We start from the raw sequence: 20,616 nt of genomic DNA, 5'->3' as shown, positions 1-20,616 counted from the left end.
TTCCTTCGTAAACATGGATTATTTGAATAACCTGAAACACATGTTTTAATGCATTTTTTAAAATAAGGCTTGCTCCAGATTTTAAGCAAATAATGGACAGCATCTATTCTTTAGGCCTTGAGGAACAAGCCTTCTCAGTGCCACAGAGAACTGTTACTTCCACCCAAAGGCCTTCACTCTGGAGGAATTTATGATGTGGTGTCAAGGTTACAAGCTTAGGCATAAGGCAGAACTAAATTCAAATCCTAACTCTACTGTAGACTAACTCTATGACCTTGGGAAAAATTTTTTCTCTTGAATCTGTTTTCTCATCTGTAAAATGGAACTATAATAATTTTTATATCATAAGGATGCTATGAGGATCCTACAAACATTTGGGATTGCTGCCTGTCAGTGTCAGCTACTATTATTACAGATGGTGAAATTGAGACCCAGTTAGGGCATGGGAGCTGTCCAGCATCAAACAGCAATGAATGCGCAGAGCTAGGCTAGAACTCAAGGTGAACTGAGGTGCCTCTCCCTTACCTCCACTCAGAACAGACTGAGTAGCTTGCTCCCTCACAGTCCCTGGATGTACCTCACTCATGCTACAGAGGAGGAAAATGGCTGAGAACAGGATAGGGGTGTGAATGAGAGTCATGAACAAAGTCTCTAGACTCTGTGCTCTCCACGCTCTCCATACCTCTGCATCTGTTGACATTCATGATGTACAGCTTGAAATATGTTATTGACATATCCGGCAAATGGCTTAAGTGAGTCCCTATCCCCTTAATCCCCCAGGGCCTTCCACTCGGGAATGTTTGCTTTGGAGGTGCTGGATAGATGTGGTAAGGTGGAGGGCTTCCCATCAGTTTGCCAGCTGTCCATCACCTGATGCCACGTCTCCCTCAAGGATAGGGTCACTCACTATTTATAAAGTCTTCCCCACTGCAGAACCCACTGGGAATCAACTGTCAGAGACACAGGACACCAGAAACCAGTTCTGGAACTGACTCTACTTATCTGGGATTCCCCACAGGTATGCTCCAAGGTGCTGAAGGTCTCGGACCTTCTTCTTATCCTCTGTGGGCTGCTTGCCCTGTTGTCTGCTCAGTATTTGAATATTTGAATCACCTGTGGGTATGTTATATTGCATATTTAAATTTTTTGCATTTCAGTTTATTTATCCATTTTTTTTAGCATGCCATGAAATTTTTTATTTTATGCTGAACATCACAATGAAAAGTTATAGAGGCTCTGAAAGACATTACCTTTTTCCAAAGAGGAGGGAAGATAGCAGAAAGATAGAATGTAAGTGGATTGCTTTGATCCTGCTGAGGCATATATTTGCATTTTTTTAGGGAGGAACTATTTGATTTTGCTCTTAGTCCTCAGGGGAGCCTTTATTTCTAGGGCATGGGCCTTTATCCTACAGCATAGTCTTCTGGGTCCTAACTTAAAGCCCAAGGTGTGTACCAAGGCCCCTCTGTCTTGATGGAGCTTGAACTCTAACCAGTGTCACCCCAGCACCACACAGTAAAGCTGTTGAAATTTCTGCTCAGCTTTTTAACTTTCAGCTGCTGTTTTCTGCCAGATGTCTTAGAGTGATTCTGATATCACCACCAACAAAAATCTAATGATTTTTTTTCCCCACACCACCAAACAATTTTCTAACACCAGCTGGGCGTCCTACAATTCAACTCAATTCTGATACTGTCTGCCCAGAAATAGCATCAGATCCCACAGGTTAAGGACTTAGTCCTACAACTCTGGCATCCACTTTAGATGCCAATCACAAGTCCAGGCTGTCACCTATGTTTCTGACTGACTGGCTATAAATCAGAGATTCCTGCAACACCTGCCTTGGTTTTGATTAATTTGCTAGAGCAGCTCACAGAACTCAGAGAAACCTTTTATTTACTAGATTATCAGCTTATTATAAAAGGGTATAACTCAAGAACAACCGGAGGGAAGAGACATAGAGGGCAAGGTATGAGAGAAGGGGCACAGAGCTGTTGCTGTGCAGTCCCATCTGGGAGATCTCTCCCTGTGGGATAGACAAAACCTCAACTGGAGGGGGAAGGGAGGGCTCCTGGCTGATTGCGGAAGAACTGAAAAGAGTGCAGGCAAGCAAGGAAGTCAAACTGAAAGTAGTAGCAAGTATCAGCATTGCGTAGTGCCAGAAAGAGTGGCTCTCTTATTTGTGCAGCCATGCAGATGGTGGAGAGCAAGGAAGAATAGGGGGAGAAAAGGAAATTCGTTGAACTCCTGCTAGGGGAAGGCCAAATCCCTTGCCAATTCCTAAAGTCAAAGTCACCTGGCATCCAATGTCTGCTTGGACTTTCACAGCATGGGAACTCTGTCCCTAGCACCCCAGGAATGGGGGAGCCCTGGAGCGCTGGATGAACTTTCCAAAGCAAACGAAAAGAGAAGTTCAGGCTGGCTGCTGAAGGACATGATCCCAGGACCACAGTCACATCCAGGTCACCCAGGTGATGGGAACATGCAAGCTCCCACAATCAGAGGTCCCCACAGCCGCTTTCCTACTTGCAGGAAATAAGAGGAAAGGCTTGCACTAAAGACTAGAAGGTTGAACAAAAAAGCAAAGTGACAACAACACTTAGCACCAGTAGTGGATGTCAGAGGGCTCCCGTCAGCCCAGTAAGGTGGATGGTCTTATCTTTGTCATGATAAGGAATTCAGAGACCAACTGCAGTAGGCTTAAACAGCAGGAAAGTTTTATTTAAAGCAAAGTATGCACTTAAAGGGGGAGATGTGGACAACCTCAGAGAAGAGACGCTAGAGAAGAGGTTTTATTTAAAGGACAGTACACACTCAGACAGGAATGCCGTGACGTTCCTCTCCTCAGAGAGGAGGGAAGAATGCTTAAGGGTTTATGGTTTAGGGTTTAAGCTTTTACAGGGCATTGGGGCAGGAGTCCGTCAGTATAAGGCATGATGTCTGCAGGTAATTAATAATTCTTTTAAAGTTTTGTCTTAAGAGTAGAGTTATTTAGGTGACTGTATTGATTCAGATCTTGGAATTCTTTATCCACATAGGTTCATTTACACACTGGAGTTCACTACTCCAGGTTCATTACACGTCTGTCTTCCATCCTGGTTACAATGTTACTTAATTGATTAAGGTGACTGGAAGAAGGGAGAACAGCATGTTAAAGATTAAGTTAAAGAAAAAGCTAGGCCTTTATTCTCAGGCTAAGTAGATTTTGTAATAGCATGACCCTTGTCCCATGACCCTGCTCTATCTGAGAGCTTCCAGGCTCTCTCTGGCTGCACTGCTTTCCCCAAATCTCCTCGTGTGCAACAACCAGAAGTTCTCTGAACCCTGCCCTTTTGGTTTTTTATGGAGGCTTTATTACATAGGCATGACTGATTAAATCATTGGCCATTGGTGATTGAACACCAGCTTCCCAGAGGATGGAACTGAAAGTTCCAACCTTCTGATCACCTGATGGTTCCCCCACAACAGTCCCCACTAAGTGTTTCCCAAAAGTCATCTCATTAACAAAGCAAAAGACGCCTTTATTGCGCTCATCTCTTAGGAAATGTCAAGGGTTTTAGGAGCTCTGTGCCAGAAAAAGGAAAAGATCAAATATATATTTCTTATTACAATGACAATATCACAAGTCTCAACTGCACAGGTGAGCTTAAGAGCAGTCCACTGAGTTGAAGAAAGTCTCTACACCAGTTTCAAGGTTGCTTCCCTGCAGTAACTTCCTCTGTGAGATTTTGCCCCTCAAGTCCCAGCTACTCTAGAGGCTCCCAATTCCAACCTCTGCCTCCTCAGCCCAGGAAAGCTGACCCTTTTCACTGAAAGGCTAGTCTCCCATATGGTAATATGAGAAGTGACCTCAGACAAAAATTGGGGTGGCTATGGAGATCATACTGAATGATACCCTTTTCTAAAGAATCATAGGATCTCAAGTATTACCAGCATAGTTGCTCATCAGTGCCCTCAAACCATTGTTTTATATATTTCCATTTTTTCTAGCTGATTTCAGTGGGAGGGTTAGTCTGATAACTCCGTCATAACCAAAACCAGAACTCTGCCACTGGAATTTGACCTGAGATCTCACTGTGTTACAGGACAACGTGGGAGGTCCTAGCCCTTGGGCCTCCATTGTAGTGGAAGATTTTAGGAGAAGAATAGAAATCAAGCATGCACCAGGTACAGCATGAAGCAGATTTATTAAGAGGTAGAAGGTACAGATTGTACAGCAAAGTGGAGTGAACACTCCATAGGCACAGCAGCCCTCACACTGGTGGCCTGTTAGAGTATAAGGAGTATGTAAAGCTGCAGATGGGGCAGGGCAGGGACGAGTCATGATTTCTCTTGGAGGATTCTCAGAAGAGGGGTCCTTTCCTTGTTAGGACTCTTCTTGGGGTTATCGTGACAATTGTAAACTGTTATGGGGCTGACAGGCATGATTTTTACTAGGTAAATGAGATTTTAATGAAGTTAGAGGGCTATTCCCCATCAAATTGGATGCCACCTTGGTTTTCTCTAGTTCCAGCCACTCTCTACCCAATTTGTTTATCAGTCTCAGGCCCCTCTGCTCTGCTCTATCCACTCATTGTTCCCATCCTGACTAGTTAAACTAGCTCAGACTTTCTGTTTGCCTAACTCTGCCATTTCCTTCCCTACCTCAGCTGAGACTTTGCAACCCTTCATATGGACTTTGTAACCACTCATTTGGGGCTCAGGAATAGGGTGAGGAGGTTCAACACAGAAAATAATTGCATCCTTACAAAAACATCTTTAAGGTTGGTCATTTCCAGAAAATGCTTCACAGGAAATAATGGGGCACTTTAAGCCAAGAAAAAGACCCAAATATGTTCACTACAGTGCTGTTTAGATGATAATGTGAAACTGAAAATAACAAAAATGGCCAAAATCAGGAAAGATTAAATAATCAGTGGTCAATCCATAAGCTAGAATATTCTGCAGAGAAAGTAGAAAGACAGTCATGACATATTGCTATTTGAGTAAGTGATTCTATACGAGCAAGATAGGACAATTCTGGGTTTTCATAATGTTAGATGAATGAATGTGTGTGTGTGTGTGTGTGTGTGTGTGTGTGTGTGTGTGTGTGTGTGTGTATAAAGAAAAACTTTCAAAAGAACATAACAAGAGAAGTTATCTCTGAGAATTGATTATTTATTGGTTTGTATAGATCTTTTTCAAATCCTCTTTTCGTCTAAAAACACATCATCAAAATTAAAATGGTAAACCAAATGGGTTAGTTCACATGGGACTGGTGACCAGGACTGGGTTTAGAGTCTCTCTGTCCGTTGTCTAAACAAAGGATGAGTCTTACCAGCCTCTCCCTGTTAGTCTCAGGTCCCAATAGGGGCCATGTGTATCGTCATTTGGCTGAAGCCCCAGGAAGTCACACCAACAGGTGCATGAATGTCCTTGACCCATGAAGGGATGTGAGGTGAGTGCCAAGGTCCGAAGGACCAACCCCAGCCCAGGAGTGCAGCAAGTTCGTGTGCAGAGAGCTGTACTCAGTGCCCACAGCGAGGCTATGTGTCATCTACATTTTCCAAATGAAGAAACTGAAGCTCCAAGAGTCTGTTGCCCCAGTTACCCAGCAAGTAGGTAGCAGAGCTGGGATTCCACCCCAAGCCTATTTCTGAAGCCAGTGCACATCACCTCCAATGCCCCCCTATAAAATGAAGATAATATGTTCTGCATACAATGTCATGTGGCAAAACAACTTTTAATAAATCCCTCAATCCTACACCTGGCAAGAGGTGGGTGACTTCAGAGACTTCTCTCTTTTTTTTTTTTGATTTTTTATTAAGGTATTATTGATATACATCTTATGAAGGTTTCACATGAAAAAACAATGTGGTTACTACATTTACTCATATTATCAAGTCCCCACCCACACCCCAATGCAGTCACTGTCCATCAGTGTAAGATGTCACAGATCCACTATGTGCCTTCTCTATGCTACACTGTTTTCCTCATGATCCCCCACACCATGTGTACTAAACATAATACCCCTCAGTCCCCTTCTCCCTCTCTCCCCACCCACCCTTCCCCACCCCTCCCCTTTGGTAACCCCTAGTTCATTCTTGGAGTCTGTGAGTCTGCTGCTGTTTTGTTCCTTCAGTTTTGCTTCATTGTTATACTCCACAAATGAGGGAAATCATTTGGCACTTGTCTTTCTCTGCCTGGCTTATTTCACTGAGCATAATGTCCTCCAGCTCCATCCATGTTGTTGCAAATGGTAGGATTTGTTTTCTTCTTATGGCTGAATAACATTCCATTGTGTATATGTACCACATCTCCTTTATCCATTCATCTACTGATGGACACTTAGGTTGCTTCCATATCTTGGCTATTGTAAATGGTGGTACGATAAACATAGGGGTGCATATGTCTTTTTCAAACTGGGCTGCTGCATTCTTAGGTTAAATTCCTAGAAGTGGAATTCCTGGGTCAAATGGTATTTCTATTTTGAGTTTTTTGTGGAACCTCCATACTGCTTTCCACAATGGTTGAACTAATTTACATTCCCACCAGCAGTGTAAGAGGGTTCCCCTTCAGAGACTTCTCTCTTAACTACAACATTAGGCAGGCTCCCCCAGCTGCAGTGAGCAGCTCTACTGAGGAAGGCTGTATCCCTTCAGGAAAAGCTGTATGATCAGCTTTCTTGGAAATAAATATGGGTTATGTGGCCTTGGACAGGTGACTTCATCTCCTGGACCCTCCACTCCTTGTTTTATACTATGAAGAAAAGCATGTCTCCTCCCTGAACCTCAGTGGCCCCATCTAAAAAATGGGTCCACGTGAACTCTGTGGCTTCCCCAGACCCAAGCTCTCAGAGAATGACCACACCACTCAGTCTCTTGGCCCTGCTTGTAACTCAATTCTCAGTGAGTGTCATCTCACAAGGGGGTCACCTGTTGGTGAGAGCTCTCAGAAGTACCAGCTGTCAGCGAATGGCAGCTCTTGGTAAGTGTTATCAGCTCTTGCTGAGTATTTGTTCTTGGTGAGCATCTGCTCTCTGTCAGTGCCAACTCTTGGGTCAGTGCTCAGGAGGTGTCAGCTCTCCTGTGAAGGTCAGCAACTCATAAGACTCCACTGAGCCAGATTGCAAGAAAATAAAATTCAAGACTGGGGTAGGTCCTAAAGTAGTGTCTCTCCCTGAACTATTTGCGGGGCAGCTCTTTTATAGGCACACAAAACTCAGTATAATTGTGATTGGTATATAGAAAATGAAAATGAAGTGAAAAGTCAGTACAACCCTGATTGGTGCTCAAAAGAGGAGTATCTGTTGGCCAAAACTCTCAGGAGGGGGCCTGAAACCTCTTGCAGGGAACAATTGCAAATAGCAACTGTTTTGACCCAGGAAGTCGGCTCCTCCCTGAACATCTTATTCTGCAAAACACCCCAGGCAGAGAATGTTAGGCTCCCCACTAAGCCTTTTTCTGCCTAGTTATCTAGTCCTGCGTTCACCCACAGGTACCTGACCCAAGATGCTGAGGATCTCCAGCCTCTTCTTGCTCCTCTGCGGGCTCTTGGCCTCATCTTCTGCTCAAGAGGTCCTGTCTACGATTTCTTCCCAAATGTCCAGTGGTGAGACTGTCTTGTCTTGTGTCGTGTCTGGCTTTGTCAAGCCATACACCTCTCCTAAAAGTTCAGGCCATGTGTTGATTTAGTTCTCATTAGCATAGTGTTCCAGACATAGTTAACACCACTACTCATTAGCTGTTCTGATCATCACTACATTGCTATAATTCTTTTCTCCCAAGATGCCCCTCTGTCCTGTCTCCTTGCCCTGCTCCATCTGTTAAGACCCACCATGAAAGGAGCCTCCCTACCTGGACTGGCCCGTGCTCACCTCTCTGGCCACACCACACTCGCTCACTACCCACCCCCTCCTGCCTCAGTAGCCTCCTGAACACACTGAGCACACCCCAGGGCTTTCACACTTGCTGCTCCCTCTGCATGGAACACTCTTCCCCTAAATATCAACATGGCTTCTTCCCTTCCTTTAGGCCTCTGCCGAAATGTCCCATTTACAGAAAGAACTTCCTTGACCTCCCTGCATAAATTACCACCCCCACACAGTACTCTCAGTTCCTCACTCTGCCTATTATTTTTCCCTCATAGACAGAAATAGCATTCAACAGAATGTACCAGTATTGCTGCAGTAATCAAATTATTAAAAAATGTTTTTCTTTTTCTTGGGAAACAGCCCCTGCTCAGAGGCTTTCGAGGTGGCTGCCTTTCTTCACCCCAATCATTCCAGCTTCACACACCCCAGGATGCCAGCCTCCTCATGAACTAAAGAGTTAATACCTGGCTTAGCCCAGGACCCCCAGGACCAGGCCACTGAGCGATGGTTGTTGTCCTTTCTGATTGGCCAGTGCCCTTGTGAGCTGGTTGCTAAATATTTTGAAACCAGCCCCTTCAGAGCACTTGTAACTCCTGCATGTCCCTGTATTCATTGCTATCACTTCTGTCCCCTCACCCGCTAGAGTGCCGGCTACATGAGGGCAGAGTTCTGCCCCTTCTCCCTCAGGCAACTCCAGCCCCTGGCATGACTCCAGCACATAGTATGCCCTATAAATATTTGCTGCATGATTTTGCCCAGCACCAAGTAGAACGAGAAGATTAAATGAATGGAGAGTAGGTGCCACCTGTGGGGCATGCTCAGAGGTCAAGTCTACCTCTGAGAGTCCTTGGCACCTAAATGTCTAACTGGGTTTGTGGGGGGGCTTATGTTTTTCAGCTTTGACCCAAGGACTCCTTAACGTGGACTTCGGCCCCGCACTGCAGACAATTAACTTTGGCGATTCCTATAACCAGCAAGCGGGCATCTTCGACATCCTGGCCAGCCCATTCATGCAAACGAAGGACAGTGTCCAGTGAGTGGTCTCCAGCTGCTGCCCAGGCTTGGGCTGTCCTGGGCCGTTGGTTTGTTGTGCTGCCCACACTTGCTGACTCTGCACAGGCTCCTTCCTCAGCTAACAGCACTTCCACCAAGGGCCCTGAGGCCCCCTGCTGGAGAATTCCCACTGCACACAGAGGCCTGAATGGGGAGGCATGGAAGATAGGGTCAGTCCCTTTGGGAAGAGGATGGCTGCTCGTCAGCTACAGCTACGAGAGCACCATCCATCTCTTCCCTGTCTGAGCCCCAAATTCTGCACCTGTTCAATGGAGAATTACAGCTTCTACTCCTGTAGGACTGTTGTGAATATTACCTGAAATAATATAAAATGCTTGCACAGCTCCCTGTCCTCAGAAAGCCTCACTCAGCTTTAACAATAATAGCAGCCTTTAAAACAATAACCAATGCTCTCTGACTGCCAGAGTGTAAAAGACCCACGTCCCTCGTCTTCACACATCAAAACCTCCTGCTGTTTCCCCTGTCCCCACCTGCTCCTCCCCCCACCAGCCTGTCTTAGCTAATGACACTTCACCCATCCAGTTACTCTGGCCAAACATACTGACCTCTTCCTAGGCTCCTCTCTTCCTCTCACACCCACATCCAGCCCAGTGACAAACCCCATTGGCTCTACCTTCAAAACATACTCAAGTATCTGACCATTTTCTCCACCTCCTCTGATCTGAGCCACCACCATCTCTCCCCATCTTACTGTCTCAGATCCCCCTGCTTCCACTCAAGCTCCTTCCTCCTCCATTCTGCTCCACTAGATCCAGAAGAATCTTTCTAAGAAGTAGGACAGACTCTGTAACCCCCTTGCACAAACACTCCAATGTCTTCTTGTTCTCAGAACTAAACCCAAAGGCCTTCCCATTGGCCCACAAGGACCCTGTGATCTGGCCCTGGCTGCCTCTTTCATCTCTTCTACTATTCTCTGCTCCCCCACTGCCCACCAACCACACAGAGCCTGCTGCTGTTCCTTCAACATGCCAACCAAGTTTCAGTCTCAGGGCCTTTGCACTCACTCAGTCTTCTGCCTGTGCCTTTCCTCACCGGTCTATCCTCATGACTTGAACCCTCACTGTATTCATGATTCTGCCCAAATGCCATCTCCTGTGAGAAGACTTCCCTGATCACCCTGTCTAAAATTTCACTCTTCCCAATGTCACCCTCTATCCCCTGATCCTGTGGGGCCTTTCTTCACAACACCTATCACCTGACACAGTCTATATGTATTCATTTACTGGGTTTATTAACCTACACATATACACTCTTCCCAAGCATGTGCTGTCTATGACTTTCAGCCTTTTACTTGTTATGTATTCCAGCCTACACAGTGCTGGCCAAAGGGCTGGACATGATCATTCTGAGATGTATTAAGGCAAGAGCTTCTATTTGCTCAGGACATTATTCCCATTGCTTATGACACATATGTCTGTGCAATAAATTACGTGATTCATGAGTGAGCAACTGTGTTTGCATACATTCAGCTTCTGTTCTGTGGCGAACCTGCTTTTGCACCTTCAGCTGAAGCCACAACCTTCTCCTGTTGTGCTATTTCCTCACCAGGATACAGCTGAGAAACCCTCAGCTCCTTCAGATCTCCCTCCAGAACTCCTATGATTCCAGAACAACTGATTTAAGGATACCATTGTCATTTTCCATGTATGTGAAGTAAGTAACAACCACGAATCACATGTACAGCTCCATCCACTTTTGCAAAGGTATGTGGGAGCAGTGGTGGAAAGCAGCCATAACTAAAGGGTGTCCATTGTAATCTTAGCAAGATTCATGGGTAGTTGGGGCAAAAAGCCCTCTGTCTCTGGGCCTGGGTTACCCTTTGTACAAAATTAGGAGCCTGCAGAATACTTGAATGCTTCCAAGCTGGTTTCTTTTCTTTGCTTCACCCAGAGCACCCCCACCTTCATTTTTCTGGATTTCATGAGCCCACTCAGCTCTGACTGAAGATGACTTGAGATAAGAACACAGACTCTGCCTTAGACCCAGTGCACCTTGGCACCAGTGCCTAGAGATCACCCACAATATGTTTTGTTGGGTCTACACGGTGTATTTTCAGGGGGTAGACAGTTCTCAGTTCCTCAAAGCCTTCACCTCTCCCTGCAAAACTAACTCTTGGTCTACTTCCTTCATTTCCATTTCAAGCCTGGCCTTCCAGGCAGTGGGGTTTGAGACTCTAGAACATTAATTTCCAAGGTCACGCTATCTCCATTTTGATAGGATGCCATACTTAGAATCAACCTTTTCCTTTCTAACTGCCCTCCAAGCCAAGGGTGCTGGATATTAGTTAAATACCCTGATTTCAGACCTATCAGGCTTAGCCATTGGCTGGATGCATGACTTGAAGAAAGCCCTTCCCATCCTCCAGTCCTGAGCCACCTGTTTTGAAAAATGAGGAAATGGTCTTAAGGGGTGATTTTGAGAGTTTTGTGCAAACACGGGGAACCCTCATTCCAGAAACAACTGTCGAGTAGTAAGCTCTGAGGTTCTTTCCCACCAGCCTTCTTCTCTCCCACAGGTACAATTCTTACAGTCCCCAGCTATTTCAAATAAGGACAGAAACGAGAGTCCCCATTCAATTGGGTGGGGATGGAAATGGCGGCTTCCGACTCATCTTTGGGCAATGCAGGATCGTGCCTGAGACTATATGGATCCAACCTGATAATTCGTGAGTTCTCCATCACTCTCTCTCTCCGCATCCAGCTAGTTGTGATGTGGCCTCCCATGAGGCTTCACCTGAAAGACATCAAAGCAAAACTATAACCTTCCTTCCAAAATCAGCCTTTTGTTCATGTGGAGATGTGCATCTTATAAATAGAACTTCATGTTGATTTAAAACGTTGTTCATTACAAAAATAACAATTTCATTGATATGAGAAGAGTTTCACTAAATAGTACTGAGGACAAAGCAGGATTATTGGTTGACATTCAGGTTATTTCTGAATTTTCTGGTTTTATAAATAATCCTCAACCTTTTGGAACAGAAAGTTTTTTTCAAAAATAGAATTATTTCCTTATTGTAGATGCCTAAAATTATTGAAAAAAGCATAAACAGTTTTACAACTTTTAAATTTTAAGGCCTTCCATATCACTTACCAGATACGTCACCAACAGAACTCAAGTAAGTGCCATGTTTTTAGCAGGCATTGGTGAGTTTCACCCCATACCAATTAGTACCAATTATCTCATTTTTACAGCTTTCTTTTCAGTAGGTAGAAAATCCTATGGACGTCATTATATTTGTTCTCTTGACTACTAGTACAGCAAAAATTTCATGATTTGTTTATTAGTATGTGACATTTCTCTTCAGAGTAACTATTTTCAGAAGTTTTCCCTCTTAGTAACTAGAATCGTAGTGCCTTCTCCTAAATTTATAACCTCTTTTCTACAGTGTTTTTCTTAATTTAGGCTGACACCCATGATTAACTGAATCCAATGGTCATCACTGATCTAATTTATGCCCTGACTTTTTCATTCATGAATTCTTTGCTTTGATTCATCTCCCAGTTGCTCACTATTTCAAGAAAGATCTGTGTGTGGAATCCCTTCTGAGCCCTTATAGGTCTGCTCTTCCTGTCATGGTATCCTTGACTCACAGCCATCTGCCCCTAAGAAAGTTGCCAATATGGCTCCAGTGTCTTTTGATATGTTGAAGAAAACAAGTCTTTTCTTTGAGAGAAATCTGAGACTCAGGTTGGAAGTGGTAGGTCAGCTTATATATACAAGCTCTTTATAGAATAAAGACACAGACCCTTTGCCTGAGAATTAGACAGATTTACCCTTACCTGTAAGGATTAGGGATTGAGTCAGGAACACAAAGACACCTTAACACTGCTGTTTCCTGCTTCTCCCTCAACTGAATGATGATATTACATATTCCTTCCATGAAGGCATGACCAACTGGCTGAGGAGATAAGTTTTACTGGAGCATTACATAATCAGAGAAATGAGGACATGTGTGGGAGAGAACTCAGAGATAGCAAGAGCAGTCAGGAAGAGTTTTCTGGGGGAAGCCAGTTGGCTGGACCTAAAAGGGTGGTAGAAGTTGAGGAAGGCACTCCAGGAGACAGAAACAAAATGGGCACAGAGGGGGATTATGGGGAACAATGATAAGGTCAAGGTGATTTGAATTGAAACTGTAATTTTAAGAAGGCTCAAGAGGTATGTCAGAACAGAAGGGCAACAAGTGTGGGTCATGGAACACTATGGAAATGGGGGTAGGCTTTAAGCAATTTGGGGTCAATTGGGCAAAGAAGTGATGTGAAGAAGGAAGAGTTTGGGAGAAATTAATCTGTCCTTCCAATTTTCATTCTTCATTTAGAGGTAACAACAACGTTAACTGGGAAAACATGCAGAAAAACCTGAAATACCTGGTAATCCAAGGTTTTGGAGCAAACGTAAGTATACAAACTCAGACTACTTAAGTTTTTGAATCTGAGACCCAGAGCTTAATGGGTTAGATCTTCTTAATAAACTGAAAGGAAATCTTCCAGGAGGGGGAGTTAGGGAGAAAGGAAGTGGCAGTTCTTAAGCTCCCATTCTGCAGCCAGGAACTGGTGATGTGTTTTAGGGACATCATTTAATTCTACAAATTAAGATTAGCATGCATGTGCTCAGAGGTGAGTTGATAAGCCTATCCAAGACCCAGTTTCCTTATCTTTAAAATAAGCATAAGCATAAAATCAATGGCTAATGTTCATTAAACATATAAACACTATGTTAATTATCTTACATGAATTTCATCTCAACCTGCAATCTCACACTCTAGGTAACAATATTATCTACATTTTCCAGATTTGGGAAAAAGTTCCAGAGAGGACCAATGACTTACTCAAGTCAAATAGCTGCCAAATGGCTCAGCTGACATGTTACCCAAGGCAGTCTGTCTCCAAAACACTTCTACCTGGTTGTTCCCTAGGATGCACTGACTTAGAAGAACTAACCTTGATTACTCCTATTCAGGCTCCACTAGTAGAGGCCCCTCCTGACTATTGCATATTTCCTTGTCTTTCAGATGTGTTCCTTCCTTAATTCATGGCTCTATAACTTGAATTCTCAGATGACTAATGAACTGATCAGTAAGTGCTGGTGGTGGGAAGGGATAGGATCACCCAGGAGAAAGCTCAGAATTCTCCTTCACCCTCTTTGTCTTCTCTCCCTTTGCCTCACCCTGACACTTCTTTCAGACCAAAACTCCCTTTCCTGCTAAGGTAGAATGGTCCCTAGTAATAACAGTCTTAATAAATTCAGCTGCCATTTACTGAGGGAGTCCTGTGTGCCACACCCAAGTGAAGCACTCTGCCTGCCCTGGCCATCACCACTAGCTAAGTACATGCTGGCTTCGGTTTTATTACGGTCCCTCAAACCTACAGAAGCTGAGATATGAATGGAGGCTTCTCTGGGGGAGAATAGCTGCCAGATTCCTCATTTGTCCTCCTCCTAAATTGGATGATGTTGCATTATAACAGAAAATTGGCCTGGTTTGATCCCAAACAAAAACTGCCTCCTTCTAGTAGTCTCCATCTCCAAACACCCACAGTCTCCATGTGCTAGAAGCCAAAGCAATGAATGTGAGGTTGAATTTCAACAGCTGGGACCAGTCCCAGCCCAGGGGCCCCGAGCAGGAATATGAACACCAATGGAATTGCTGAATTGAAAGAACTCTCCGTTCATTCACTGAGTATCCACTACTCACTCCCAGCAAACAATTTTCTGGCCTCTGGTCATAAGCATTCGTTGACAGGGAGTCCACACTTACAAGGTAGAAAGCTTGAGGCAGTTAATCTGGATGAGTCTTAAAGCTCCCAAAGCTTGGTTCCAAGACTCACCCAAAGTAAACGTGATTGGGGTCACCCAGCCAATCACTGTGATGGTATTGGGCCACAACCCTGGAAAGAGAGCTAGCCAAATGGGGTCTCTGGCTGCTGTCATGCCAACTTCCTCCTCTGTCTCATTTCAATGTACAGCTCTTAAATGATTAGCTTGGGAGAAGAAGCTGCTCCCAACTTATAGAAAGGAAATGGTGGCCCAGAACTGAAGTGACAGGAGACAGCCAGTGAGTGATGAAGCAGAGCCGCTAGCCCCAGCCTCCTGCCTCCAAGCCTTTGGCTCATCCCTGACCCTGCTCTGCCCCCATCTGCAGCACAGGAATTCCTTGGCCTCTCTCTTCCTCCCTCCCTCCCACTGTCTGAGGTATTTGTTTTGCCTTCTAGATCTGCTGCAGCAGGGAGGGTACCAAGCCGCCATGTAAATATCCCCAAAGTGAAGGAGCCATGTTTGAAACAATCCGGTGAGAAACCAGAGCATATTTCCATTCCATAGGGATGGCACTTGGCCTTTGGGATCATTATATATATGTTATTCACTCACTCATGAAATTTAGTTAAGCATTTACTGTGTGTTAGATGCTAGGGATACAGCCATGAACAATGCAAAGACTCTGCTCTCCTGAATTGTGTCCTAGTTGGATATACTAACAATGAACTAAGAAATAAATACTCAAAATAAATTCCAGAGAGTAGTGGGTACAACGAAGAAAATAAAGTAGGATGTGAGTGAGTGACTGGGATGTGGGCAGGGAGAGAGGCATCACATTAAGAGGGTGTATAGTCAGGCAGAAAGCTCTTTGAGAAGGATGTCTTTCAGCTGAGCCCTGAATGATAAGTCAAGAGTTGTGCCAAGACCTGGAGAAGAATGTCACAGACAGGAGAATGAGTGTGTCACAAGCCCTGAGGTAGGAATGAGTTTTCCTTTTTGAAGCAAAGAAAGGAGAACAACATGGCTGGTGTGTGGAAAGGGCTCAGTTATAAGAGGTATCTTTATAAGGATGATGTTTGGTGGAGAAAAGGAGGGAGGTTTCTGGAAAAGGAAATGTCATTATTTATTTATCATGTAGTTATTTGCAACTATTCTGTGCTGAACACACTCACTCGTTTCACCATCCCAAGGTCTCTCAAAAAACAGGCACATCTGTCACTTTCTTCCCTGCTTTATTTTTCTTCATAAAATTCTTCATAGCATTCATTACTACCTGATGTCCTACTATATTACTTGTTTATTTTCTGTCGCCTCTATCAGAATGTAGACTTCATGAAGGTAAAGTCCTTATTTTATTCCCTGCTTTATCCCAGGTGACAGAATTTCAAAGATGAATTACACATGGCCCCTGACTCTGAGAGCCCCCAGCCTAGTAAGATATAAGACAAATAAACAGGCAATTTTAGGTGCAGTAAGGTGCTTTGGTTGAGGTTCTGTGGAAGTAGAGAGGCAAGATTCAGCAGGACTTCCAGGAGGGTTCCACAGAAGAGGCAGGATTTAAACTAGGTGTTGAAGGATGATTAAGAGTTTCTTTGTGGGAAGAATCAGTAAAACCAGAGGATACAGCACGCACAAATACACAGGACTAGGGAAGGACCTGGTGCTCTGGCCAATGAGGGGAAACTGAGTGATCTGGTCGGAGGAGTCATGGGGGATGGAGGTATCCTCCTCTGGTGGGGAAGGATAAGTTCATAGTAAACTGTACAGATCTGTTCTGGGGACATGGGGTGATGGTTTAAGTCATCAGAAGAAGGTTCAGCCCAAGACATGGATATAAACAACTGAGTGGCCAATGCCATAATTGAATCTATGTCCTTGGGTTGATTAACTTAGTTATATAATATTTAAAACCAATACTGTCCAGTAGAAATATAATACAAAATATACATGTAATTTTGAGTTTTCTATAATGACATTTATAAAAGAAAAATAAACATATTATATTAACTTTAGCAATAATTTTATTTATCCAATATATTCAAAATACTATGTCAACATATAATTGATATAAAAATTATGAATGATAAAAAAATTACTAATGAAATATTTTACATTCTATTCTTTGCATTAAGTCTTTGATATTTTACACATACAGCACATTTCAATTTGTACTAGCTCATTTAAAGTGCTCAATATCCACACATAGCTTGTGGCTGCCGTATTGGACTGTGCAGCTCTCACTAAGCTAATTTGCTGCCTGTTGCAAAACTTCCAAAGGCCTAGTGCATCTCATTTTATGCCCACCAGTACAGCTAGATTTCCATCTATCACAGAAGTCCCAAACTGTGCCTCCCATATCATATTCAGCCCACAGACACATTTGGTTCAGCCTATAAAGGATTTTATAAATGTGAATGAGTTGCCAATATTAAAAGTAAGAAGTATATTTTTTCATCAAACAGGGAATTTGGCAATATTTTACATCCTTGTGTCATAAAATAGGCCAAAGTGAAGAGGAAGATCCATCTTAGTTGAAGAGTCCAGGGAACAGAGAAAAACTATTATCTAAGGACAGGCAGTGGATGAGTGTTCAGAAAGGAGCGGTTCAGCACCATGGATAGTAGACAGCAGTAAAAGTGTGAAGGATGGCGGAGGAGGGAGAAAGGTTTTCAGCTCTGGTGTACAGCCTCCTTAGAAGGATATAAGTTGACTAGTATCTTGATTATCTGACACAGAACCGATCCTGTTTGCTGGTCTCCTCCCTGGAATGCCGTCCACACTCCAGGCCATCACCTATGCAGATACTTGTGTTGATTATTCAGCTGCTGCCTGAAATTTTATTACCCACCCTGGACCCAAAGATTCCCTACTTCTCTGGGTATGGAGGCTGTTTCCCTGTAAATCCTCACCAGAATCCATGTGCTGATTCCTGTAATCTTCTCACAATAAATTTTTTGCAGCTCTGAACTGTGGAATGTCCTGCTTCCATACCACCATGTGGTCTGGGACAAAAATAGCCAGAGATGGTGGTGGGTCTGGTCACAATGACAAAAATTTGTAAGGTTGGGGAAGATGCCTGTGTCAATTTAGCTTTTATCGCAAAAAAATACCTGAAAATTCTGGCCCAGAGTTTCCCTAAAGCTAAGGAACAAAATTTTCTGTCTTGTCTAGATGTTTTCCAACTGATGCCAGTTTCTCTGTCTTGGCCACAGCCTGCTCATTATGGAGAGAGTACTGATCTCACCTTTTAGGTGACCCTCAGGCAAGAACAGTCTACAACAATATGGTTTATGGGAGAAAACTTATCTTGGCCTGGTAACCCTATTATTCTTCCCTGCATCACCAAACATCTCAAAAGACATATTGCTATTCATCACCTCGACTTCCTCACCTTCATCCATTGTTCAGTTTTGGATAATCTGCCTTCTTCTCCCAACTCTTCCAAATAAAGTGCCCTAGGTCATCTATGACCTCCTTCATGGCCAATGCCAGTGAACCTTTGCTCAGTGTTCATATTCTTCAGGTCATTAGCACTAACTCTTTAGATGACTACTCCAACCTACTCCCCACCTGCTCCTTCTCCTCTTCTTCTTCCTCTTCACTACCTTGATTCATATCTGAAACTCTTCTGTGTATTCTACATATATTTCATCACTTGCTATTTTAAATAAACTGTGTTGGTTATTAAGCTTTTGTCTCTTGGTTCCAAGTCCATCTTTCCGTACTGTTTTGCTGTGCAGGATCTGGGACTCTGCAAACCACCTATCTTCTCTGCTGGTTTGCTCTTCAGTAGGGTCTGCTGGTAGTGGTTACTAGATGGAGATTGCAAGGCCAAAGGAGAAGAAAAGAAAGCTCGTCTTTCCCATTTACTTCCTATTCCTTTAAGCATTACCTAGAAATGGTTCTTCACCCAATCAGGGAAAGTTGCTTGAGTTTACAAGTTATTTTTTTTAATTCTCCCCAAATCAGCCTTATTATGCCCCTTCAGAATACTGTACCAGCCAACAGGAGTCCCTTCCTCAGAAGGTTACTTCCCAGTTCCATGGGGTTTCTCCTCCAAGATCCTTGAAACTCATCCCAACCATCCTTTGTTGCCACTAGACCCATGATTAGATCAGATCTCAGCATGCTCTGGTGGACAAGAATAAAGATAAAGTAACTTAGATACTCAAAATAACTGCAATGTTTTGCTAATTTTGCAATATGGGGAACTGCAGATATGGGGAATATGTGTAACCATGGATTCTAAATATGTTAGACCAAGGAAGATGGAATATAACACTGGGTTTTTCCTAATGATTGGGTACATTTATCAGAGATTCTGGATTTAATATTAGATCACACCGCTGAAAATGGCTTTAGTATTTTACTGTGTTGGTTACTGGTATTTAAGCTCAACAATGCCAGAATGTCCCAGGTTTAATATGAAGTAAGGAACCCAAAGGCTGAGAGAGATAGGACTGTTGGTATGGGTTTATTTTCTAGAAATATGCATTCCCGCCATTACATCTCCCAAGAGGGTCCAAAGAACAATCGTTGATGAAGTTTCTGGGCATACAATGGTTTGGAGCATGTCAGGATACCCCTTCCAAGAGTAAAAACAAGTTGTTCTGCCCTTGACATGCCTATTCTTACAAAAAGCTACAAAGCTTCATGTCTTCCAACAGAATTCAGTAGTTTTCAGCGTACAGATCTTATACACCCATGTAAGCCCACGGTGTCATCACCCCACTCATTCCTCATATTGGTCATTCTTGTCTTCTCTTTTTCCTAATCAACCTACCTATCTGCCTATAATTTCATCAATTTTATTAATCTTCTAAAAGAAACAGATTTTATTGATTTTCTCTAATGTTTTTGAGGTTTTTTAAAATTAATTTCTATCTTATCTTCATTACTTCCTTGCTTCTGCTTGCTTTGGTTTTAGTTGGCTTTTCTTGTTCTAGTGTCTTCCAATGGGTGCTGAAGTCTGAAGTCTGTTTTCAGGAGAAGGACTCAGACACAGTCCCTCCTCCTCACTGGCTGCCAGTTAAGTCAGGGAGGGCTGTGAAAGGCTGGTTATTGTGAATGACTACTTTCCTCCTGTCCTCCTGGGAACACTTCTACTAGGTAGGACCCTGGGCTTGATGGGGCCAGTGCCTGCCCCTTAGGGCGCCACTGTTCGTGGTAATAGTGAGACCTGAAAGTTTTTACTCTCCCTAGTAGATCAGCTTCCTAAAGCTCATTGAAATCTTTGATACCTGCCATGCATGTCTTACAGTCTTTAGTAGTCTCTGTAGAATACAAGAGGGAATGCCACTGGGCAAGACAGGCTTGTGGAGCCCAGGAATAAGGGCAAGGGCTGTGATCAAATTTATCCAGAGACGGGGTTACACCTACCAGAGCCAGATAGCCTGGGTTTGAATTCTGGCTCCACACTTACCAGCTGCTTATCCCTGGGCAGGAGACTCGTCTCTCCATGCCTCAGGCTTTGCATCTGTGAAATGGGGCAATAAGGACACACCCTCCAGAGTCATGGGGAGGATTAATCAGATCAATCTACAGAGAATGCTTAGAGCACAGCCTGGCACCCAGTCCATATGAGTCTGCTGTTGTTATCCTGCCTGCCTCTCCTTGAAATGCCCGTGGGGCTATGGGATCATGTGGGGAAGTGACTGGAGTGTAGGATGGGGAGGTTGATGGGAATGAGCGGCAGCTTCTGCAGTCTCCCTCCTGTGGGTCTGGCCTCCCGGCTCCTTCCCCAGCCCCACCTGGCCCAGCTGAATGACTTCAAGGATTTTACTCAACCCCTCTGTGCCACCGCAAAGGGAGGCCAGTAATAATAGTACCTACTTCAAAGGGCTGTGTGGGGGATTAAATACATGATTACAAGTACAGCACTTAGACTAGCCCTTGAGCACAGTCAGTGCTCAACAGATGCTAGCTGGTATCATCAC

The 20,616-nt window shown here is 43.8% G+C and overlaps 1 protein-coding gene and 1 long non-coding RNA gene across 2 annotated transcripts; both read left to right on the top strand.

Annotated features, from left to right (window-relative positions):
• Nucleotides 1–866: 866 nt before the first annotated feature.
• LOC108403753 (putative BPIFA4P protein) lies at nucleotides 867–17,647 on the top strand. Its single transcript, XM_037012956.2, has 9 exons — nucleotides 867–1,018; nucleotides 7,477–7,590; nucleotides 8,750–8,885; nucleotides 10,475–10,579; nucleotides 11,442–11,591; nucleotides 13,245–13,320; nucleotides 13,938–14,001; nucleotides 15,136–15,212; nucleotides 17,416–17,647. The coding sequence occupies exons 2-8, from the start codon at nucleotides 7,491–7,493 to the stop codon at nucleotides 15,171–15,173; spliced, it is 669 nt and encodes a 222-aa protein (XP_036868851.1). The 5' UTR covers nucleotides 867–1,018; nucleotides 7,477–7,490; the 3' UTR covers nucleotides 15,174–15,212; nucleotides 17,416–17,647.
• LOC140849757 (uncharacterized) lies at nucleotides 3,996–5,946 on the top strand. The gene is made up of 3 exons (XR_012131941.1): nucleotides 3,996–4,167; nucleotides 4,650–4,763; nucleotides 5,335–5,946. It is a non-coding gene; the product is annotated as an uncharacterized lncRNA (long non-coding RNA).
• Nucleotides 17,648–20,616: the final 2,969 nt, after the last annotated feature.

The sequence above is a fragment of the Manis javanica genome, chromosome 5 (assembly GCF_040802235.1).
Source record: "Manis javanica isolate MJ-LG chromosome 5, MJ_LKY, whole genome shotgun sequence".
NCBI lineage: Eukaryota > Metazoa > Chordata > Mammalia > Pholidota > Manidae > Manis > Manis javanica.
The sequence above is the reverse complement of the archived record's forward strand: the minus strand, read 5'-3'. Positions and strand labels throughout refer to the sequence as shown.